This window comes from Marmota flaviventris, chromosome 1 (assembly GCF_047511675.1).
Source record: "Marmota flaviventris isolate mMarFla1 chromosome 1, mMarFla1.hap1, whole genome shotgun sequence".
Classification (NCBI taxonomy): domain Eukaryota; kingdom Metazoa; phylum Chordata; class Mammalia; order Rodentia; family Sciuridae; genus Marmota; species Marmota flaviventris.
In genome coordinates this window covers 200,268,071-200,286,185 of record NC_092498.1, presented here as the reverse complement: position 1 = coordinate 200,286,185, position 18,115 = coordinate 200,268,071, and the positions used below count along the sequence as shown (strand labels likewise).

Genomic DNA, 18,115 nt, shown 5'->3' with positions numbered 1-18,115 from the left:
GTATATCAGTCTTGATTTTGTGCCTAGTTTGAAAAAAACAAATTATTTATTTAGCGTACTATTTGTGTCTTGTTTTGTTTTTTGGTTTTGTTTTTTCTTTTCACTTTCCATCATAATATAACCTCTTTTTGAAGTGGGTATCAGGGATTGAACACAGCTCCAGGCCTATTTTGTATTTTATTTAGAGACAGGGTCTCACTGACTTGCATAGGGCCTTGTTTTTGCTGAGGCTGGCTTTGAACTCATGATTCTCCTGCCCCAGCCTCCCAAGCCACTGGGATTACAGGTGTGCCACCTCAATATGGAAAACAACAACCCCCAGGGAAAAAAGGGGAACCACAATCCCTAGGGAATAAAGGAGGACATGGGTCCCACCCAGGAAGAGAAGGGAAACAATGGGCTCTGGGTTTTCACCATTTCCCAGCAACAGTGTCTGACCTGACTGCCCAACTGACACATTCTGCTGATTCAAGTCTAACTGAACCCTATAAAATTCAGACCCCTATTATAACCAGTTGCCATTTTCTCTCTTGAAAATATGCCCCTCAGGTGCTTAATAAAACATTACTGATCCATCCAGGTCTGTCCCCGTTTAGTTTACTTTTTTTTTTTTTTTTTTTTTAAGAAGTAAATATAAGTGAATTATCTCTCTTTTTTTTTTTTTAAATTTAATTAGTTATTCATGACAGTAGAATGCTTTTGCTTTCAACCTTCCACCACCCTGTTTTACACTTTTCAGAGATATTCTGAATGGCTACATTAAATTTCATGGTGAAATTGTCCATTTTCCAACTTCTTTACAGGACAGCAAAATGTGCATCTCTGTGCAGAACGTCACAAAAACTTTCTAAAAAACACACTTCAGGCCCTGCCCTTTGCGGCAGGCATGTAATCCCAGCAACTCTGGGAGGCTGTGGCAGGAGGATTGCAAGTTGGAGATCAGCCTGGATAATTTAGCAAGACCCTTTCTCAAAGTGCGGACGTCGTGAAAGCGTCCCCTGGGTTCAACCACAAGTTCAGAAAAAAAAAAATTAAATACACTTCAGACAATTTAAAGTCGCAGGGACTCCACGACCTCTTCCACCCAGTTCACCGCGCCAATGTCCATGTCTACTTGCTACCACCTCAACACGCGGCGCAGCGCCTCTGTCACTTTCAGAGCTTAAGGGCTCTCTCGAGCCCCCGTAGAGCAGTGATAACGTCATAAGTGCGACGTTGCTGGTTTCCCTGGTGACGGTTGCCAGGGCAGCGCTTGCACGCGTCCGGAAGAGGTGACGAAGCCCGGCGACCCTAGAAGGGAGAAGGAGAGAGACCGCTGTGAGTGCCTGGGAGGGCGGCAGGGCCCGGGCCGGGCGGAGCCGGTAGAGCTCGCAGCCGCCGGGGCAGGACCCGAGCCCGAGCGCACACGCTGGCCAGACCCGCCCGCGCCGAGCGGAGTCTCTTCCCTTCCTCCCGTGAATCTTCACCTCCGCCCAGTCCCCACCCGCGACAGACACTGATTTTCCGCTCGGTACAAGGGTTAGTGCGGCGCCGGGGGGTCGCCTGCCCAGAGACACATAGTGGGTGGTACTCGAACTCTGGTCCGCCTGACCCGCGCTGTCTTCCGCGCACTGCCAGGAGCAGTCTCCATCGCTCCAAGGGTGCAGCGGGAACTGCGCGACCAGGTGGCATCCAAGCCCCTTATCCCAGTCCTCCCTCCCTAACCCTGTCAGGACCGGAAGAGGGACTCAGCGGGACTCCAACCCGGCGAACTAGACTTCTCCACCCAACTCCTCTAGGCATTGTCCAGCAGTGCCTAAATGAGGCGTCTCGAGGCATCACCCTGTCACCCCTGGGAATATCAAAGAGAACATAGTTTTTAAAAGCAGGAGAGGGAGGGAGAAAGAGGAAAGAAAGTGGCAGGCTGGTGGGGCAAGGGAAGCGGGTGACTACAAGGGACTCAGTCTTTCACTGGTCCCTGTTCCCTATGCACTCAACAGTCTCAAGACCTTGCTTCTCCACAGGACTCCTAAGTAAATATCACTCTCCCTACCCCATGGCTCTAAGTCCTTCCTGAGCCGAGAGTTCTTTCCATGCAGCTTTAACTTAAAAAAAAAAAAAAAAAGAAAAGAAAGAACGAAATTAACCATTTCTTAAAGCAATTTTAGATTTACAAAATCATTGAATAGAAAATAGTTTGCATATATATTCTCCACCCCCATTTCCTTGCTTCTAAACAACCTCTTCCATGGGTGTGGTACATTTGTTGACCATTGATAAACTTATATTGAAAAACATTAACTAAAATCTATAATTTATATTAGCATTCTTTTTTATGTTGTACAGTTCTCTGGGTTATGATCAATGTCTAATGCCATGTATCTATCATTACAGTATCACACAGAAGAGTTTCACTGCCCTAAAATCCTCCTTGGCTCCACTTTCATTCCTTTACCCCAATTCCAACCACTGGCAACCACTGATCTTTTATTTTTATATAATTTTGCCTTTTCCAAGTGTCATATAGCTGCAATCATACAGTATATTCTAATTAAGTTCCCTTTGTGTCTTTTCATGACCTGATAGCTCAGTTTTCACCATTGAACAATGGTTTGTGTGAATGTACCAGTTTATCCATTCACCTATGAGAGTACTTCTTGGTAGTTTCTGATTTGGGTTAATGATGAAAAATAAAACTACTATAAACACCTCATGTGAAGGTTTTTGTATGGAGTAGTATTCAATTCATTTGGGTAAATATGGTCATATGGTAAATCTCTAGCTATGTGAAAACAACTGTCAAAACTATCTTCCAAAATGGCATTACCATTTGGCCTTCCCACCAGCAATAAATGAATGTTCTAGATTTTGATGAGTCCAAAAGATACATAGCAGTATCTTGTTGTTTTAATTTGCATTTCCTAATAAACTATGATCTTTTGCATCTTTTCATGTGCTCATTTGTCATTAACATATCTTCTTTGAGGTGTTTGTGCAGAACTTTTGCCAACTTTTTAACAAGATATTTTCTTATTAAACTTTTTGTATATTTTGGATACATTCCTTTATTAGATATGTGTTTTGCAGATTTTCTTACACTCTGTGGCTTTTCTGTTTCATTTTCTTAACAGTGTCTTTTGCAGATAAGTTTTTTAACATTAATGAAGTCCAACTTATCAAATTTTTTCATAGATCATGCTTTTGATTTTCTGTATGCATTGCCAAACACAAGGTCACCTAGATTTGCTTCTATATTATCTTCTAGAAGTTTTATAGTTTTGCACTTTACATTTAGATATATGATCTATTTTGAGTTCATTTTGGAAGGGGTGGTTGGTAATGGCTGTTGAACCCAGGGATACTTCACACTGAGCTACATCCTCAGCCCTTTTTATTTTTTATTTTGAGATGGGGGTCTCACTAGGTTGCTTAGGGCCTCTCTTAGTTGCTGAAGCTGGCCTCAAATTTGAGATCCTCCTGCCTCACCCTTCTAAGACACTAGGATTTCAGTTGTGTTCCTAGCTTGAGTTAATTTTTGAGACATGTCTGTGTCTAGATGCATTTTCTTTTTTGCATGTGGATGTCCATTTGTTCCAGTACCATTTGTTGAAAAGTCTGTCTTTTATCAGTTGGACTGCCTTTACTTCTTTGTCAAAGAGCTGTTGACTATTTATGTGGGTCTACTTCTGGGCTCTATTTGGTTCCATAGATTTATTTGTCTGTTCTCTCACTGATAGTACACTGTCTTGATTAATGCTCTTCTTCAATATTATTTTCGCTATTCTGGGTCTTTTGCTTTTCCATATATACTTTAATATCAACTTTTTGCCATCCAGAAAGTAACTGTCTGGGATTTTGATTATAATTACATTGAATCTGTATATCAAGTTGGGAAGAAATGACATCTGAACAATATTGATTCTTCCTATGAATATGAGATACATATATATTTAGTTCTTTGATTTCTTTTCTAGATTTTCATAGTTTTCTTCGTATAGATCTTGTAGGTATTTTGTTTGATTTATACATATTTAAATCTTTTTTGTGCTAATGTAAATAGTTGTTTTTCATTTCAATTTCTAATTGCTTATTGCTGGTACATAGAAAGGCATTTGACTTTTGTATATCTGAAACCTTGCTATATTCACTGAAATTTATGAATTTGCGCTTATTGATTCTTTAGAATTTTCTACGTAGATAATCATATCATTTGTGGATAAGTATTATTTCTTCTTTCTCAACTTATATATCTTTTATTTCCTTTTCTTGTCTTATTCCATTAGCTAGAACTTCCAATATTATGTTGAATAAGAGTGAAGAGAAGGAACATCTTTGCCTGTTTTCAGTCTAAGAGGAGGTATCTAGTTTCTCATCATTGAGTACAATAGTATAATAGTAGCTATAGGGTTTTGTTTGGGTTGTTTTTTTTGTTTGTTTGTTTGTCTTTGTTTTTTTGTTTGTTTGTTTGTTTTGTACTGAGGATTGAACTCTGGTGCAGTTTACTACTGAACTCCATCCCCAGCCCTTTTTAAATTTTTTCTTTTAATTTTGAGACAGAATCTTGCTAAGGTGCTGAGCTTGTGACCCTCCTGCCTCAGTCTCCCAAGTTACTGGGAATACAGGTGTATGCCACTGGACCCAGCTGCAAATGTTCGTTATCAAGTTGAGAAAACTCCCCTTTATTCATATTTTGCTTAGAGTTTTTGTCATGAATGGTACTGGATTTTGTCAAATGCATTTCTGCATCTATTAATATGATCATGTGATTTTTTCTTCTTAGCCTGTTGAAGCGATGGATTACATAAAGTGATTTTCCAATTTATACCACCTCTGAACACCTAGAATAACCCCTAATTGGTTGTGGTGTATAGTTCTTTTTTTATCTTCCTGGATTCAATTTGTTAAAAATTTTCAAGGACTTTTGCATCTATGTTCATGAGAGCTATTGGTCTGTAATTATTTTCTTATATCTTTATTTTGATATTAAGTTAGAGTGAGTTAGAAAATATTCTGTTTCTATTTCTGGAACAGATTGTAGAAAATTGGTATCATTTTCCTGAAATCGTGGTAGAATTCACTTGTGAAACATCCAGGCCTGATATTTTCTGTTTTGGAAGGTTTTTATTAATTCTATTTGCTTCATTGATATAAATCTATTTAGATAATCTTTTTTCTCATGTAAGTTTTGGTAGATTGTATCCATTTCATCTAGGTTATCAGATTTGTAGGCATCAAGTTGTTCTTCCACTATTATTTTAATGTTCATGGAATCAGTAGTGATGTTCCATCTTCCATTTCTGATAGTAATTTACGCTGTTTTTCTGGGTTGGGTTTTGTTTTGTTTTTGAAAGGTTTGGAGAGAGTAGCTTGGCTAAGGGTTTATCAACTTTACTGATGCTTTGAAAGAACCAATTTTGGGGTTTTTTACTTTATTGTTTTCCTGTTTCCTATTTCATTGATTTTTGGCTCTGACTTTTATGGTTTCTTTTCTTCTACTTACTTTGGATTTCATTTGCTCTTCTTTTTCTGGTTTTCTATGGTAGAATCTTAAATGACCAATTTAGACCTTTCACCCTTTCTAATATATGCATTCAATGCTATAAATTTCTTTCTAAGCACTGTTTTTGTGGCATTACACAAATTTTAATAAGGTCATTATTTTCATTTAGTTCAGAATTTTTTAAAACTACTCTTGACACATCTTCTTTGACTTATGTGTTATTTAGAAGTATGTTATTTAATCTCCACATATTTTGGAACTTCCAGACTTTTTTCTGTTATTAATTTCTAATTAATTTCATTCTAGCCTATGAGCTTACTTCATATGATATCTTTATTTGTTAAGATTCGTTTTATGTCACAGAATATGGTCTGTCTTGGTGAATGTTCCATGTGAGCTTGAGAAGAATGTGTGTTCTGCTGTCATTGAATGAAGTATTTTATAAATGTCCATTGCTTTCAGTTGTTTGATGGTGTTCTTTTATTCAAGTGTATCTTTACTTCTTTCTGCCAGCTGCATGTTACACTTTTGATATTGTTCCACCATTCTTGGATATTCTCTTCTGGGTTTTGTTTATCTTTATTTTTCATTCTTTTTCTCATTGCATTTTAGTTCAGGGAGTTTCTTTTGACCCATCTTCAAGCTCACTGATTCTTCTTCACTGTGGCCGATCTAGTGATAAGTTCATCAAAGACACTTTTCATTTCCATTAATGTATATTTGATTTCTAGAATTTCCCATGTAATCTCTCTTAGTTTTTATCGCTCTTTTTATATTAACCATCTGTTTTTGCATGTTGTTCACCTCTTCCATCAGAGCCTTTAGCCTATTGATCATAGTTATTTCAAATTTTTGGTCTGATAATTCCCATAATTGCCTTCATATTTGATTCTGGTTCTGATGCTCTCTTTGTCTCTTCAGACTGTTGTATTTGTTTGTTTTGCCTTTTACCATGCATGATAAATTTTTTACTGAGATACAGACATGATCTATTAGGTAAATTAAACTGAGGTAGACAGGGCTTTAGTGTGAGGTTTTATGTTTATCTGGCTAGGAGTTAGGCTATATTTGTTATTTGCTGTAGCTGTGGTGTCAAGAGACTAAAATTTCCTCTGCTGTCCTTGTTTCTGTCTCCCCTCCTGTATGGGTTTTCCTAAAAACTCTGTAAATAGGGTCCAAGGCTTATGGTTCTTTAACTGGAACCCTCTGTTACACAGGAATCCTATTGATGTGGTGCTAAGTATGGAGGAAGGGGGAGCATTCTATAGTCGTACAAAGAGAGCTCTATCCTAGTGAGCCTGAGTTGGGTGTTTCCCCTTCCTGAATCTATTATTAGGTTTTAGTAAACTCCAGTCAACTAAACTCTGATAAAATAGTGTCCCTTGAAGGCAGTCCACATTAAGGAGCCTAGTAGAGAGCTCTAGGCATATTTCAGAATGGTTACTTTACCCTTCTCCCTGCCAAGAGTATGTCAGGGCTTCCCTGTGACCTCATAGTGAGAACCTGGTAGGGTCCTTAGAGGTAAAACTTATGAAAGTATGAAGGCCTCCTAAGCTGGACCCCTTCAAGTTTTAAACTCCTAAGCTATCTACACTGAGCCTCCAGCAAGTCATCAGGTACAGTTTAAAGTGTCCCTATTGATACTGACTCTAGCTGTGAGCTTCTATTCCCTGTAGGCTGTGATTCTCTGCATGCACCTGTCTTTCCAGTTGTCAGCTCAGTTTGCCATATATCACAGTTCTCTGATAGATCCAAGTACTATCAATTTTCCATTTTTTCAGTTTTCTTCTTGTTTTGAGGACGGGAGCCGCAGCTTCTAAGCTTTTTACATGTCACATCAGAGACCAGAAATTCTAGTTAGCCTTAAGTTTTGAACTTCTCTGCATCTCAGCTTCTACTACTTAAGTCTAGAGCAAGTAACAAGATCTGGCCCTGCCCCAGAGTACCACAAGTGGAAGGCACAAATATTATTAAGAGTGGTTTTAAGGTATTATACTTATGTAAGCATTTATGACAATTACTTAAAGATAGCCTCTTTATAGTCACAATTACTTACTGATAGCCTTAGTTGACTACTAAGGATGGTGATCTAAAGAAAACCAAATTCATTAATTTGTTCTGAAAATATTTATTGAACACCTATTATGTGCCAGTTACTGTCACAGGTGCTGAATACAGCCATGAATAAAATAGATAAAAATATGTGTCCTCAGGTAGCTTACATACTTGTGGGAAAAAAACAGTGAATGGGTCAGCTGTGCTGTAGGTCAAATGGTGAAAAATACAATGAAGGGAACTAAACCCATGGGAGAAAGACTGGAGGGGAGGGGATGCAGCATTAACTAGGATGATCAGGGAAGGTGATCCTGAGAAGATACCCCATGAGTGGAGACCTATCCAAGGTCAAGGAAGGAACCATGTGAATGACTGGAGAAGAGTGTAGAGGGAGCAGTCCGTGCAGAAGGCTGTGAGCTTCAAGCATCCCTGATAATGCAGTGGGCGCTGGAAGGGGAGCCAGGTTACACTAGGCTCTAGTTTTGTACTGAGGTAAGCATGGTCTCAGCCAGGGGTAGCAGGGTCACCCTGGCTAAGGTGCTGAGACTGGAGTATGGGGTGGGGGCAAGAGTAAATACAGAGTCTGCTTTAGGAAGCTATGGTAATGGTCCAAGTAGACAATGCTTCTTGGTCTAGGGTGGTTGAGGTGGAGAAGTGTTCAGCATCTAGATATGTTTTGAAGAAAGAACCAAGAGAATTTGCTGATGGTTTGGATGTGCAAAAAATTGGTCAGTGCCATTGTTCAGTTTTGCCACAGGACTTTTCACTTGCTGCCTCTCTGTCCCCAAATGTTCTTCTAGTTAGCTCCTGCATGTGCATCAGGTCTCTTCTCATTTCGGGAGGTCCTCCTGGTCCCCAGACCCCTGATAAAGAGTCTCAGCACCACATACCTTTCCTTCAGAGCATCACAGCTCTGTATACTTACCTGCATAGTCAATTGATCAGTGTCTGCTCCCCTGCCAAACCATAAGCTCCATAAGAACAGAGCTCTGTCTATAACTCTGTTGCACCAATAAATATTTGCACATTGATTCTTTGACCCACATTCTACATGAGCTAATGGATTCAAGTTGAGTGCTTTTAGTGCTTTAGTGTCAAAATTGCTGCTGTGGATTGTTTATTCATCATGGCATAAATGCTAATTTAGTACCCAACGTGTGCATGTGCTGGCTTGTACTGTGGAGATGAGATTCAAAGATGAACACAACACTGTCTACCTTCAGGGCAGGTAGAACGTGACCAAAAGCCTTCCATTCACTTATCTGAATTCCCCCAAATGACAGGCACATCTTTGAACCTGTTTTTGATGTGTACTACATTGTCATGGATTTATCAGGAATCACATAGGGTCAAGGTGCACTTTGAAAAATTTACCTTCAGTGTTATTATGTGCTTTGAAAAAGCAGACATTTTCCTTTCTGACCTGGAAGTCTGCAGCCCCCACTGAGATCCTTTTGTCCTTGACTTACAATTAAGATGCTTAGGAAGAAAGGGAAGAATATGGTTTGGGGTCCATCTCTGAGGAGACCTTGGCCTCCACCCTCCCACTGCTCCTAACCACAGCTTCCTGTCTCCATGGTGTCTGCCCTAATCAGGCTCACACATCTGTCCCCATCTCTACCCAGTGACATCTACTCACCTCTCCCAGATGTCTGCTCCCAGATGTCTCTTCTTCCTCTATTTTCCCCTTCCTTCTTTGCCACACCCTTCTCACTCTACACTCTCTCCAAACCCTTGGTCTCAGCTACCTGAGGCTCTCTCCTGAGCTCAAACCCACCCAAGCAGCTGCATACACGCCCTCTCCATGTGGAAGGCCCACGGTCTCAAGCCCAACAGTCTACCACCTACCTTGCCTGCGGCCTGGAAATTGCTTCTCTGCCAGAGCCCACCATCTCCCCAGGCATTCAAACCCAGGCCTCAGCCCTCTAGACTTCCCCTTCCCCTTTGCATACCACCTCTGGTCCTTTGGTGGCAGTTCCTGCTCCCTTTTCTTCATCTGCACTGCCACAGCTCTGATTTCGGCCCACAGTCCTTTCCAGAAACCCCCTCCCAGCTAGACCTCCAGCTTCATGAAAGGCAAGTGTGATCTTGTATGCACCCTCTGAATATCCCCAGCACCTCAGGAGGAAGTCCAGAGCTCCTCAAATCTCCACCCTACCTCCTGCCATCCTGAATCTCTCTCAGTTCCCCACACACCACATTCTGCCTGCCAGTGCTCTTTTCCCAGCAGAAAACCCCCCTGCTCCCACTCAGGCACTCTTCCTCCTCCCTCCCTGCCAGGCTGGACTAGCTGACAGGTGCCTGCCTCTCCTGTAGCATCCCTGCCCAACCAGCCTCTCAGTGCACTTTCCACCGTCATTCTCACTCTCCTGAATATTAGACTCACCTGGGGAGCTTTAAAAACAGACAGATGCCCTGGCCACAGCCAACACCACATAAATCCAAATCTCTAATGACTTCCTATGTAGCACAGAGCAGATGCCAGTGCCCTGAGGGCTGGTCTGATCCACAGGTGTCCTGTGAGTGCAAGCATGACTGTCCATCTTCCAGAGATTGGATTGGGCCAAGGGCACCATTTCATAAGGTGATAAAGATAGTAGTTTCCATGTGCTCTCTCAATCCTTATAAACCTCTTCAGAAAGTTCACAGTGATTATCATACCATTTTACAGATGAGGAAACTGAGGCAAAGAGATTAAGTAATTTTCCCATAGCACAGTGAACATCAAAGAAGTATTGGTTCTCCAGTGTCTTCAAGAGCAAATTGGGAGTGGAAAAGGAAAAAAAAACTTTACAATTTACTGTGTTGTTCATTCACTCATTTACTTCTTCAAACTTTATTTTCTCTCATTCTTGAGCACTGGCTACATTCATTCAGTGATAGCTCTGTGAACACTAATTAAGGGCCTATTGTGGGCAAGATGCTGAGAATTAATAAATGAATAAGACATAAGGCCCTGCCTTTAAGAGACCTCTTTGTAAAGGGAATATAAATAAAATTATAGGTAGTTATAATATTGGAGGTATAGTGACCAGGGGATGTCCAAAAGATTCTGAGAGTCCACAGAATGCCCCTAGGGGAACCCTAAAGACTAAGTGGGAGTTAGTGGAAAGGTAAAGAGCCAACTCAGGTAATAGGAGAGAGGCATCCTAGGCAGGGAAGTTGCTGAAGAAAGCCTGAGATGCCCCTGAGCCTGATCCTTAGCAAGAGCCACTAACCCAGGCATCTTCAGGCACCAGTAGGAAATGAAAGTGGGTGAATCCAGAAGGTGTAAGATAAAGAACCTTTATGTGCAATGATAGTGGGCAGCTGATGTGCCAGCTGCTGCTTCCAAAAGTGGCCAGGACAGTGATTGAGTGGGAAGAATTCCCCCTGTCCAGAGGGAATTCCTTCTGCCTAGTGCCTGCTGACCATGTGGACTATAGGCCCAGTACTGCCATACCTATTAACTTATAAAAGAATCTGCAAATATGGATTTAATTAAAATCTATAGATCTTTAAATGTGGGCAAAAAAATCAAATCATAACACAGTGCTCTGTAAGAGTTGAACAAAAATGCCTGTGGGATACGTACAGCCTTCAGGCTAGCCAGAGTTTCCTCCCGTGAATCCTGGCAGGGTCTTGCAGAGGCAGGAGCCACTTAGATCTTGTTTTAGAAAGGTCCCAGATGGTCATGTACAGAATGGATTAATGGGATAAATGTGCAAGACCCAAGTTGCTAGGGAGGAGGGATCAGGTATCTAGAGAGGAAAGTCCTGGGACAATGAGGTCAAGGGAGGTGACCCTGTGATGTGAGGGTATGTGGACAGAGGCTGGAAGCAGTGGTGTTTTAGGATTTAGTCACTACTGGCCAAGCAGCCAGGGAAGACTTTCTGCTAGTGGGTCACTAGTGTCACCATAAGAATCTGGATGTTGGATAAAGTAGAGGAGGAAGGGAGTCCTCCAAAGAAACCAACAGGAAGGGAGAGATACTGTTTCTATCAGTCCATAGTTGACAAAATGTTTTCACACTGTCCTTTGCATTTGCCCTTCACTGCACATCTGTAACCTCAGTACCATCATCTCCTGCTTAACTGAAGAAGGGATTAAGTCCTGGAGGGTTCTAGAAAACTTGCACATATCTGGTTGAGAGCCAAGTCTACCTTGAACTCCAGGTGCTGTCAGCTCAGTCCAGCCTACTAATATGGCCTCCCAAACCAGCAGCATCCAAATGCCCAGGCCCTACCCTTATCAATGACTTCAGAATCCCTGGCATGGCACCCAGACCTCAGCACCTTCAGAATCCCTAGTTATCCCAGTATGCAGCAGGAATGAGAACCACTATTTTATACTCTAATTTGTTTTCCTGGCCTGCTTTGATGAAGAGTGATTATTAATAATAGCGCATCCCTTCTCTTTCCAAGGTAACGCAGTTTGGAAACTGAAGGATATGATTGTCTCTCCCTTGTAATCTACAAAAAGAAGGGGAATCAAAAGATAAATTTATTTTTAAACTGTTTTAGTTAAATTTTCAAATAAAAGACTGAAATAGGGTTTGCTTCAATCCCTGGAAATTTTTTTCAGGTGAATTCCTCTACATCAAGTTGGTAAACTAAGGGCTTATGGTTCAAATCCAGCTCAGTGCCTCTTTTTGTAGTAAAGTTTTTTTGAAATACATCCATAACCATTGTTTACCCATTGTCTCTGGCTCCTTTCTGTTACAATGGCAGAGTGTTAGTAATTGTGACAAAAAACATATAGCCTACAAAGCTTAAACTATTTTTAAGTTTGGCCCTTAACAGAAAAAGTTTGCTGATCCCTGCCTAAATTTAAAACATGGAGTACAATTTGCCTGAAATGTAAAACATTGAGTTTAGTTGTTATGTTTACATTATATCCTTGGGTATCCCCATCTTTTTGAACCCACTGAGGTGGCTGTGACTATAACACTTTTAATAGAAATATTCCAGGATTCCTGAAGTTCACGGGTTTCAGTGTTTTTTCTAGAACTCATAGAACTTAGAAAAGCCATCATATTATACTCTGTTATGCTTTACTATAGTGAAAGATTACAGATAAAAATGAGCAAGGGAAGAAAGCCAGAGTCCAGGAGACACCAGGCACAACCTTCCAGTTGCCCTCTTCTAGCAGAGTCATGCAGACAATGTTTATTCCTCCTAAAACCAACGTGTGACAACATGCATCAAGTATGGCCAGCTAGGGATGCTCACCTGAACGTTGGTGGTCAGGGTTTTTATTGGGAGCTGGTCACCAAGGAATGGCTGACCACTGGCATAGCTGACTTTAGTCACTCAATCTCCAGCCCCTCCAGAGGTCAAGCAGATACCATGTGCTCACCCACATTTTTAGCACAGACTATCTGGAGTGTTCCAAGGACCTCAATTGAAGAAAGATACTCTTAACCAGGCAGGATATTCCAAGGGTTTAGAGGTTATTTCCTAGCAGCAAGTCAAGGGCAAAACCTTTCTTTGGAACACGCAAAGTGTAGACAAACCAGACCTGCAAGTTAATTGTTTCCTGTGCAATTTCTCTTACTGGGCAAATCTATCTGCTGAGGAATTTCAACATAGTCCCAGCTCCTGCTTTAGCCAGACCTTTCTCCAACCCTGGGCTCAGTCCACAGACAGCATGTTAGAGCTTCCTGGGCAGCTCTTACAAAGCTCCATGCCTGGTCTCCAAATCCAGACTGTTATAACAAAGTCGGATTCTCTAGGGATATGACCTGGGAATCAGTATTTTTAGATTGTATCCTTGCAGATTCATAATGGAAGTAAGTTTAAGAACCACTGGGTAGAGGTTGTGGGACCATAAAATAGAGATAGGTGTATCAGGAAGGTATGGCTAAAGCAGAAAGTACTGTTCCTGGAGGATCAGGAAAGGACGTGGTATTAGTGCTGGGCCAGGAGGACCAGCAAGATTTAATCCTATGGCAGGGGGCTTATATAGGACAAAGGAGCAAGTGGACACAACTAATTAGAACTTAGCATTATGGAAGGAAAACAAGCTAGAAGGAGAGACTGAGGCCAAATACCCCAAAGTTTTTTTTTTAATGCTTTTGGACTTAGTTCTGTGGCTAATGAGCATCTCAGTTTTTTGTTTGTTTTATTTTTTTGTTTTTTGCAAAGAGGCATGTCAAGTTCAAAGCTGTACTTTAGAGAAACCAGTCCCTCAACCAGTGCATGATGGACTACAAGTGGGGCCAGGAGGAGTGGGCAGCGAGGACGTAGGAACCAATTTAGTCTGCCATATCCTAGGCCCTGATAGAGGCACTGAGGATAGGGCAGTGAGCAATGCACAGGGCCCACCATGATGAAGATGGTGGGGAGGGAGACAGGTAGTCAACAAATAAACAGATAAATACAAAATTAGTCAAGTGAAGCTGAGTGCTATGGAGAAAGATAAAAACAGTAAGGGGTATGCAGAGTGAGGACAGGGATGCTTTCTCCAATAGAATGTGAGATGGGCCTCTGACAAGATGACATCTGAGAGGAAGTAGTGAGGTGGATGTCTGAGAGAGGATCGTTCCAGGGAGAGGGAGTGGCTGAGGTGGTTATAAGCATGCTAATGAGAACTGGGTGTGTGTGTTGTGGGGAGATATGGGGACAGATTGGATGACTTTTATGGAGAATTAGGATGTATGACTATTGGATGATGCATGTATTTTTGTCCATTTTCTGTTGCCAGTAACACCATATTGCAGACTGGGTGAATTATAAAGAAAAGAAGTTGACTTTGACTCACAATGCTGGAAATCTAAGGTTGAGAGGCTATATTTGGTAATGGCCTCTTGCTCTGTTGCCTAAGCTGTCTCAAACTCAACAATCTTCCCACCTCAGCCTCCTGAGTAGTTGGAGTGGTTGGGATTACAGGTATGCACCACTGTGCTTGGCTGTGGTAATGACCTTCTCGCTGTCAGAGTCTGAGGGGGTGTGGGCATCACATGGCAAAAAATAGGGAGCATGTGTATACATGCGTCTCTTTGGTCTCTCTCCCTCCTCTTATACAGCTACTAGAATTCAGTCATGGGAACTCTACCCTAATTACCTCATCTAATCCAAATCAACTCTCAAAGGTATTACCTTTAAACACCACCACAGTCAGATTCTAAGTTTCTACCCTCCTAGTACCTCACAACAAAGATTAAATTTCAACATGAGTTTCAGGGTGACATACTATATTCAGCAAAAGCCCTTTCCTGTGCCTATGGAGTAGAAATAAGACCAAGAGATGGGAGTGGGGGATGGAATAGGCCTGAAAGATCTTGATTCTTAAATATTTTCAACTCAGCAGGTCCAAAACACCAGAGTTGGAGGTTTCATTTTCTAAGCCCCAGCAGTGGGTCACCACAGAAGTACACACCTGGGGGATTCACTGGGCTGTGTACTCAGGCTTTATGCACTTTACTGTATGTGAATTATACCTCAATTTTAAGAGAAAAGGAAGTCATGATGCATAGCCCCATTCCTAGACATTGGGATCTAATTGATCTGGGGAAGGGTCCAAGCATTCTTCTATTTTAGGACCTCTCAGGAGATTCTGATGTTCAGCTAGAGTTGAGAGCCAGTGACTTAAGAGACAGGCAAATATCATATCTGCATAATGGGGAGCATCCTGATGCCATGTGCAGTCTGGTGGCAAGTCCAGGGCTGGGGGAGGAGGCTCAGCTCAGCTTTGGGTTTCAGATGATCCAAAGTGGCAATGGGGCTCCTGAGTATTTGCATGGACACACATGGACACACAGGCAAAGCTCAACAACAAACTCCAGGCTGCAGACAAGGCTGACCGTGTACCTGAGTACTCAGTGTGGAGTTTGATTTAGGCTTCTTTGCTGACTCCTAGGCAAGATGGCAGCCGACGAAGGCTCACAGGACACTTTGAGGCTCCAGTTCAAGGCGATGCAGGAACTGCAGCACAGAAGGTTACAGCAGCAGATGGAGAAAAAGAGGGAAAAGGAAAAGGAACAGGAAAGCAGAGATGATGACCAAAAAGAATCCATGGAGATCTCTGATGGCCTCAACCTTCTCCACACAGAGGAGCAAAACTTGAAAAACATCTTTGAGCAGAGGTAAATGCAAGTTTGACCTCTCCAGGAACATTACATAAGGTAGGGGTGGTGGGGGAGAAACAGGTGCAGGCATCCAGCAGCTCAGCTTGACCCAATGTAGCCTCTTAAATTGAAAGTGGTTTTGATACAGAGGTTTTTATTAAAGACTGTTGCATCTGATAAAGCTGTGCTCCTGCGAACGTAAATAGATATGAAATGTATTTAAAAATCAGTTTACAGTCAAAGGGAACATGTTTAAACTCATTAAAGGTGTGGTTTATACGTTGGATTTTCCTTCACAGTCCTTGGTGTAAACTGTGTGCGTCTCTAAGAACCGGTTGGCTGACTGATGGTTTTATATGATCGTTGCTCCAAATCCCATCTAGGACCATTCTGCTCTTCCAGTTTATTCTGCTCTTCCAGTTTTCCTTTCCTCACATGTAGCAACGCATAAACACACCCTGTCCTAAAGAAGCTCTTGGTAGATTCCTGGCTTTTTTACAGCTGGTGGAAAAGTTGAAAGGTATCCAGAATCTTCTTAGTGTGTTTTATATTCAACAGTATTACACAGATGCACATGGATCTATAAGGCTATTGGAAGCAGGAGACTGCATTGATACAAAATCTTCTGCTAATCATTTTGCCATAAAAAGTGCAAGCATTGTTGAGCTGTCTCTGCTTCTGATTTTTCCCAGAGTCTCTTTTCTCCATCTTCAAATTTTACTTTTTTATGATTTCTCATTTTTTAAATGACCTACTTAAAAATGTCAGTTGGAAAAAAATAATTGTCAACAATTGGGAAAAAAACATAAAACTCCTATATATAAGCTCAAATTAACCTCAGACCTATTTCCAAATGATCTATCCCAAACCAGAGAAACTTAAATTAGTGGAGACTAGAACCATTTATAAAATAATAATAATAATAATAGCAGCAATAATAACAAGAACTGTTACCTAATAATTACTGTAACCTACAAAATATTTACTTTGCTAGCAACTGTCTCTAGGGAGTCTGTTCTCTGCCTAACAGACATGATCACAGGTTTCTTAGTGGTTTAGAGTTCTGAAGGACCCTTCCAGTACAATCTGGAATATACAGAATTAACCTCCTGTTCTAATTTTCTGTCAAATTTACCTAAAACCTGGAAAACTAGCCTCAACCTAAGACTTAGAAAATTCCTATTTGGTGTGTGTGTGTGTGTGTGTGTGTGTGTGTGTTTAAAACAATATCCAGACTTTTGCAAGGCAGCTAAAGAAATGGAAAGAAAATCATAGCCTTAATTATAGCTGCCTTTGACAAGTTTTGATATAGCTTGTGTGGTCTATTAATTCTAAATGCTTCATAATACAATATATAAATCAGGTTTTTTAAGTCCCAAATATATGATGGTGTTTGCTAATTTTTTAAATATTGATTTCTAATTTAGTCAATTGCCATTAGGGGAAATTAACTCTCTGATATCTTTATTTGGAATTTGCTCAGATTGCCTTACAGCCTACAATTCATTTTTATGCATGTCCCTTGGATGCTTGAAAGTTGTGTCAATTTCCTGAGTCAGGTTTTATATCAGTGTCTTGAAGCCAACTAATAAACAATGTTTTTCAAATCTTCATTCTCCTTTCACTCATGTGGGGAATACCTGCTTAATCACTCAGATCCGAGAACAGTGTGTTAAAATCTGCTCAAGACTTTCATTAGTTTCTCTTTCCTATTTTGTACAAACAAATTCTTATCACCACCTAGTACCCAAGTACCACAAGCCTGGGCAGGAGAGGCCCTACCCCTGCCCACCTGCCCCTAGGGAGGAGCAGTAATTCCTCTTTTGCCTCACAGGGTGCTTGAAGATGAGATCCAACAACTTCGGGAGGAGCTCAGAGAAACTGTGGATGAGAACGGGCGATTGTATAAGTTGCTGAAGGAAAGGGACTTTGAAATCAAGCACCTCAAAAAGAAAATAGAAGAGGACAGACTTGCCTTCACAGGTAGCTCCACCACTGTTGCAACAGTCCTGCCCTGAAGTCCAGGGGAGTTAGCATGGTTCCAGAAGGCAGGTGCCCAAGAGATAGGGCCAAGGGTCAGTTGTGGTGACGTTTGTCCAGATGAATTCTGGAAGTGAGGCAGAGGGTAGAAGAAGAGAGCAGCCAGGGAGGCCTGCATGCCAAGGAACAGTAGGGGCAGCAAAAGCAGTAGGCAATCATCAAGGCAATGTGGATGACCCAGCCAGGGTCTCCATCATGTTCACAAACCTGTTTAGGATCTATTTCTCCTTGGTGCTCTGGCTCAAACGTCACATCAAGGATGTTTAAGAAGGCCCAATAGAAGCAGACTTTAACTCTACAGCATCTGCCTTGCTTCCAGGAAGGACATTGGTCATCTGGGAGAAGTTCCTGGGACCCAGCTTCTCTCAGCAGAGTCTATGCTGGACCTTGGCTCAGTTGGTGGAGACCTTGGCCCTGTGGTCCTTGGTTTTGTTGGGCTGGGGATGAACTTGACCCTGTGGGTGTGAGCAGGACATTGGCCCTGTGGTTATAAA

At 41.6% G+C, this 18,115-nt stretch overlaps 1 protein-coding gene across 1 annotated transcript in view; it reads left to right on the top strand.

Annotated features, from left to right (window-relative positions):
• Positions 1 to 1,240: 1,240 nt before the first annotated feature.
• Ccdc13 (coiled-coil domain containing 13) overlaps positions 1,241 to 18,115 on the top strand; it is a 51,566-nt gene continuing 34,691 nt past the window's right edge. Inside the window, exons 1-3 of the mRNA XM_027932036.2 lie at positions 1,241 to 1,317; positions 15,374 to 15,599; positions 17,416 to 17,564. Coding sequence (XP_027787837.2) covers positions 15,379 to 15,599; positions 17,416 to 17,564 — 370 coding nt within the window. The 5' untranslated portion in view covers positions 1,241 to 1,317; positions 15,374 to 15,378. The remainder of the gene's footprint in view (positions 1,318 to 15,373; positions 15,600 to 17,415; positions 17,565 to 18,115) is intronic.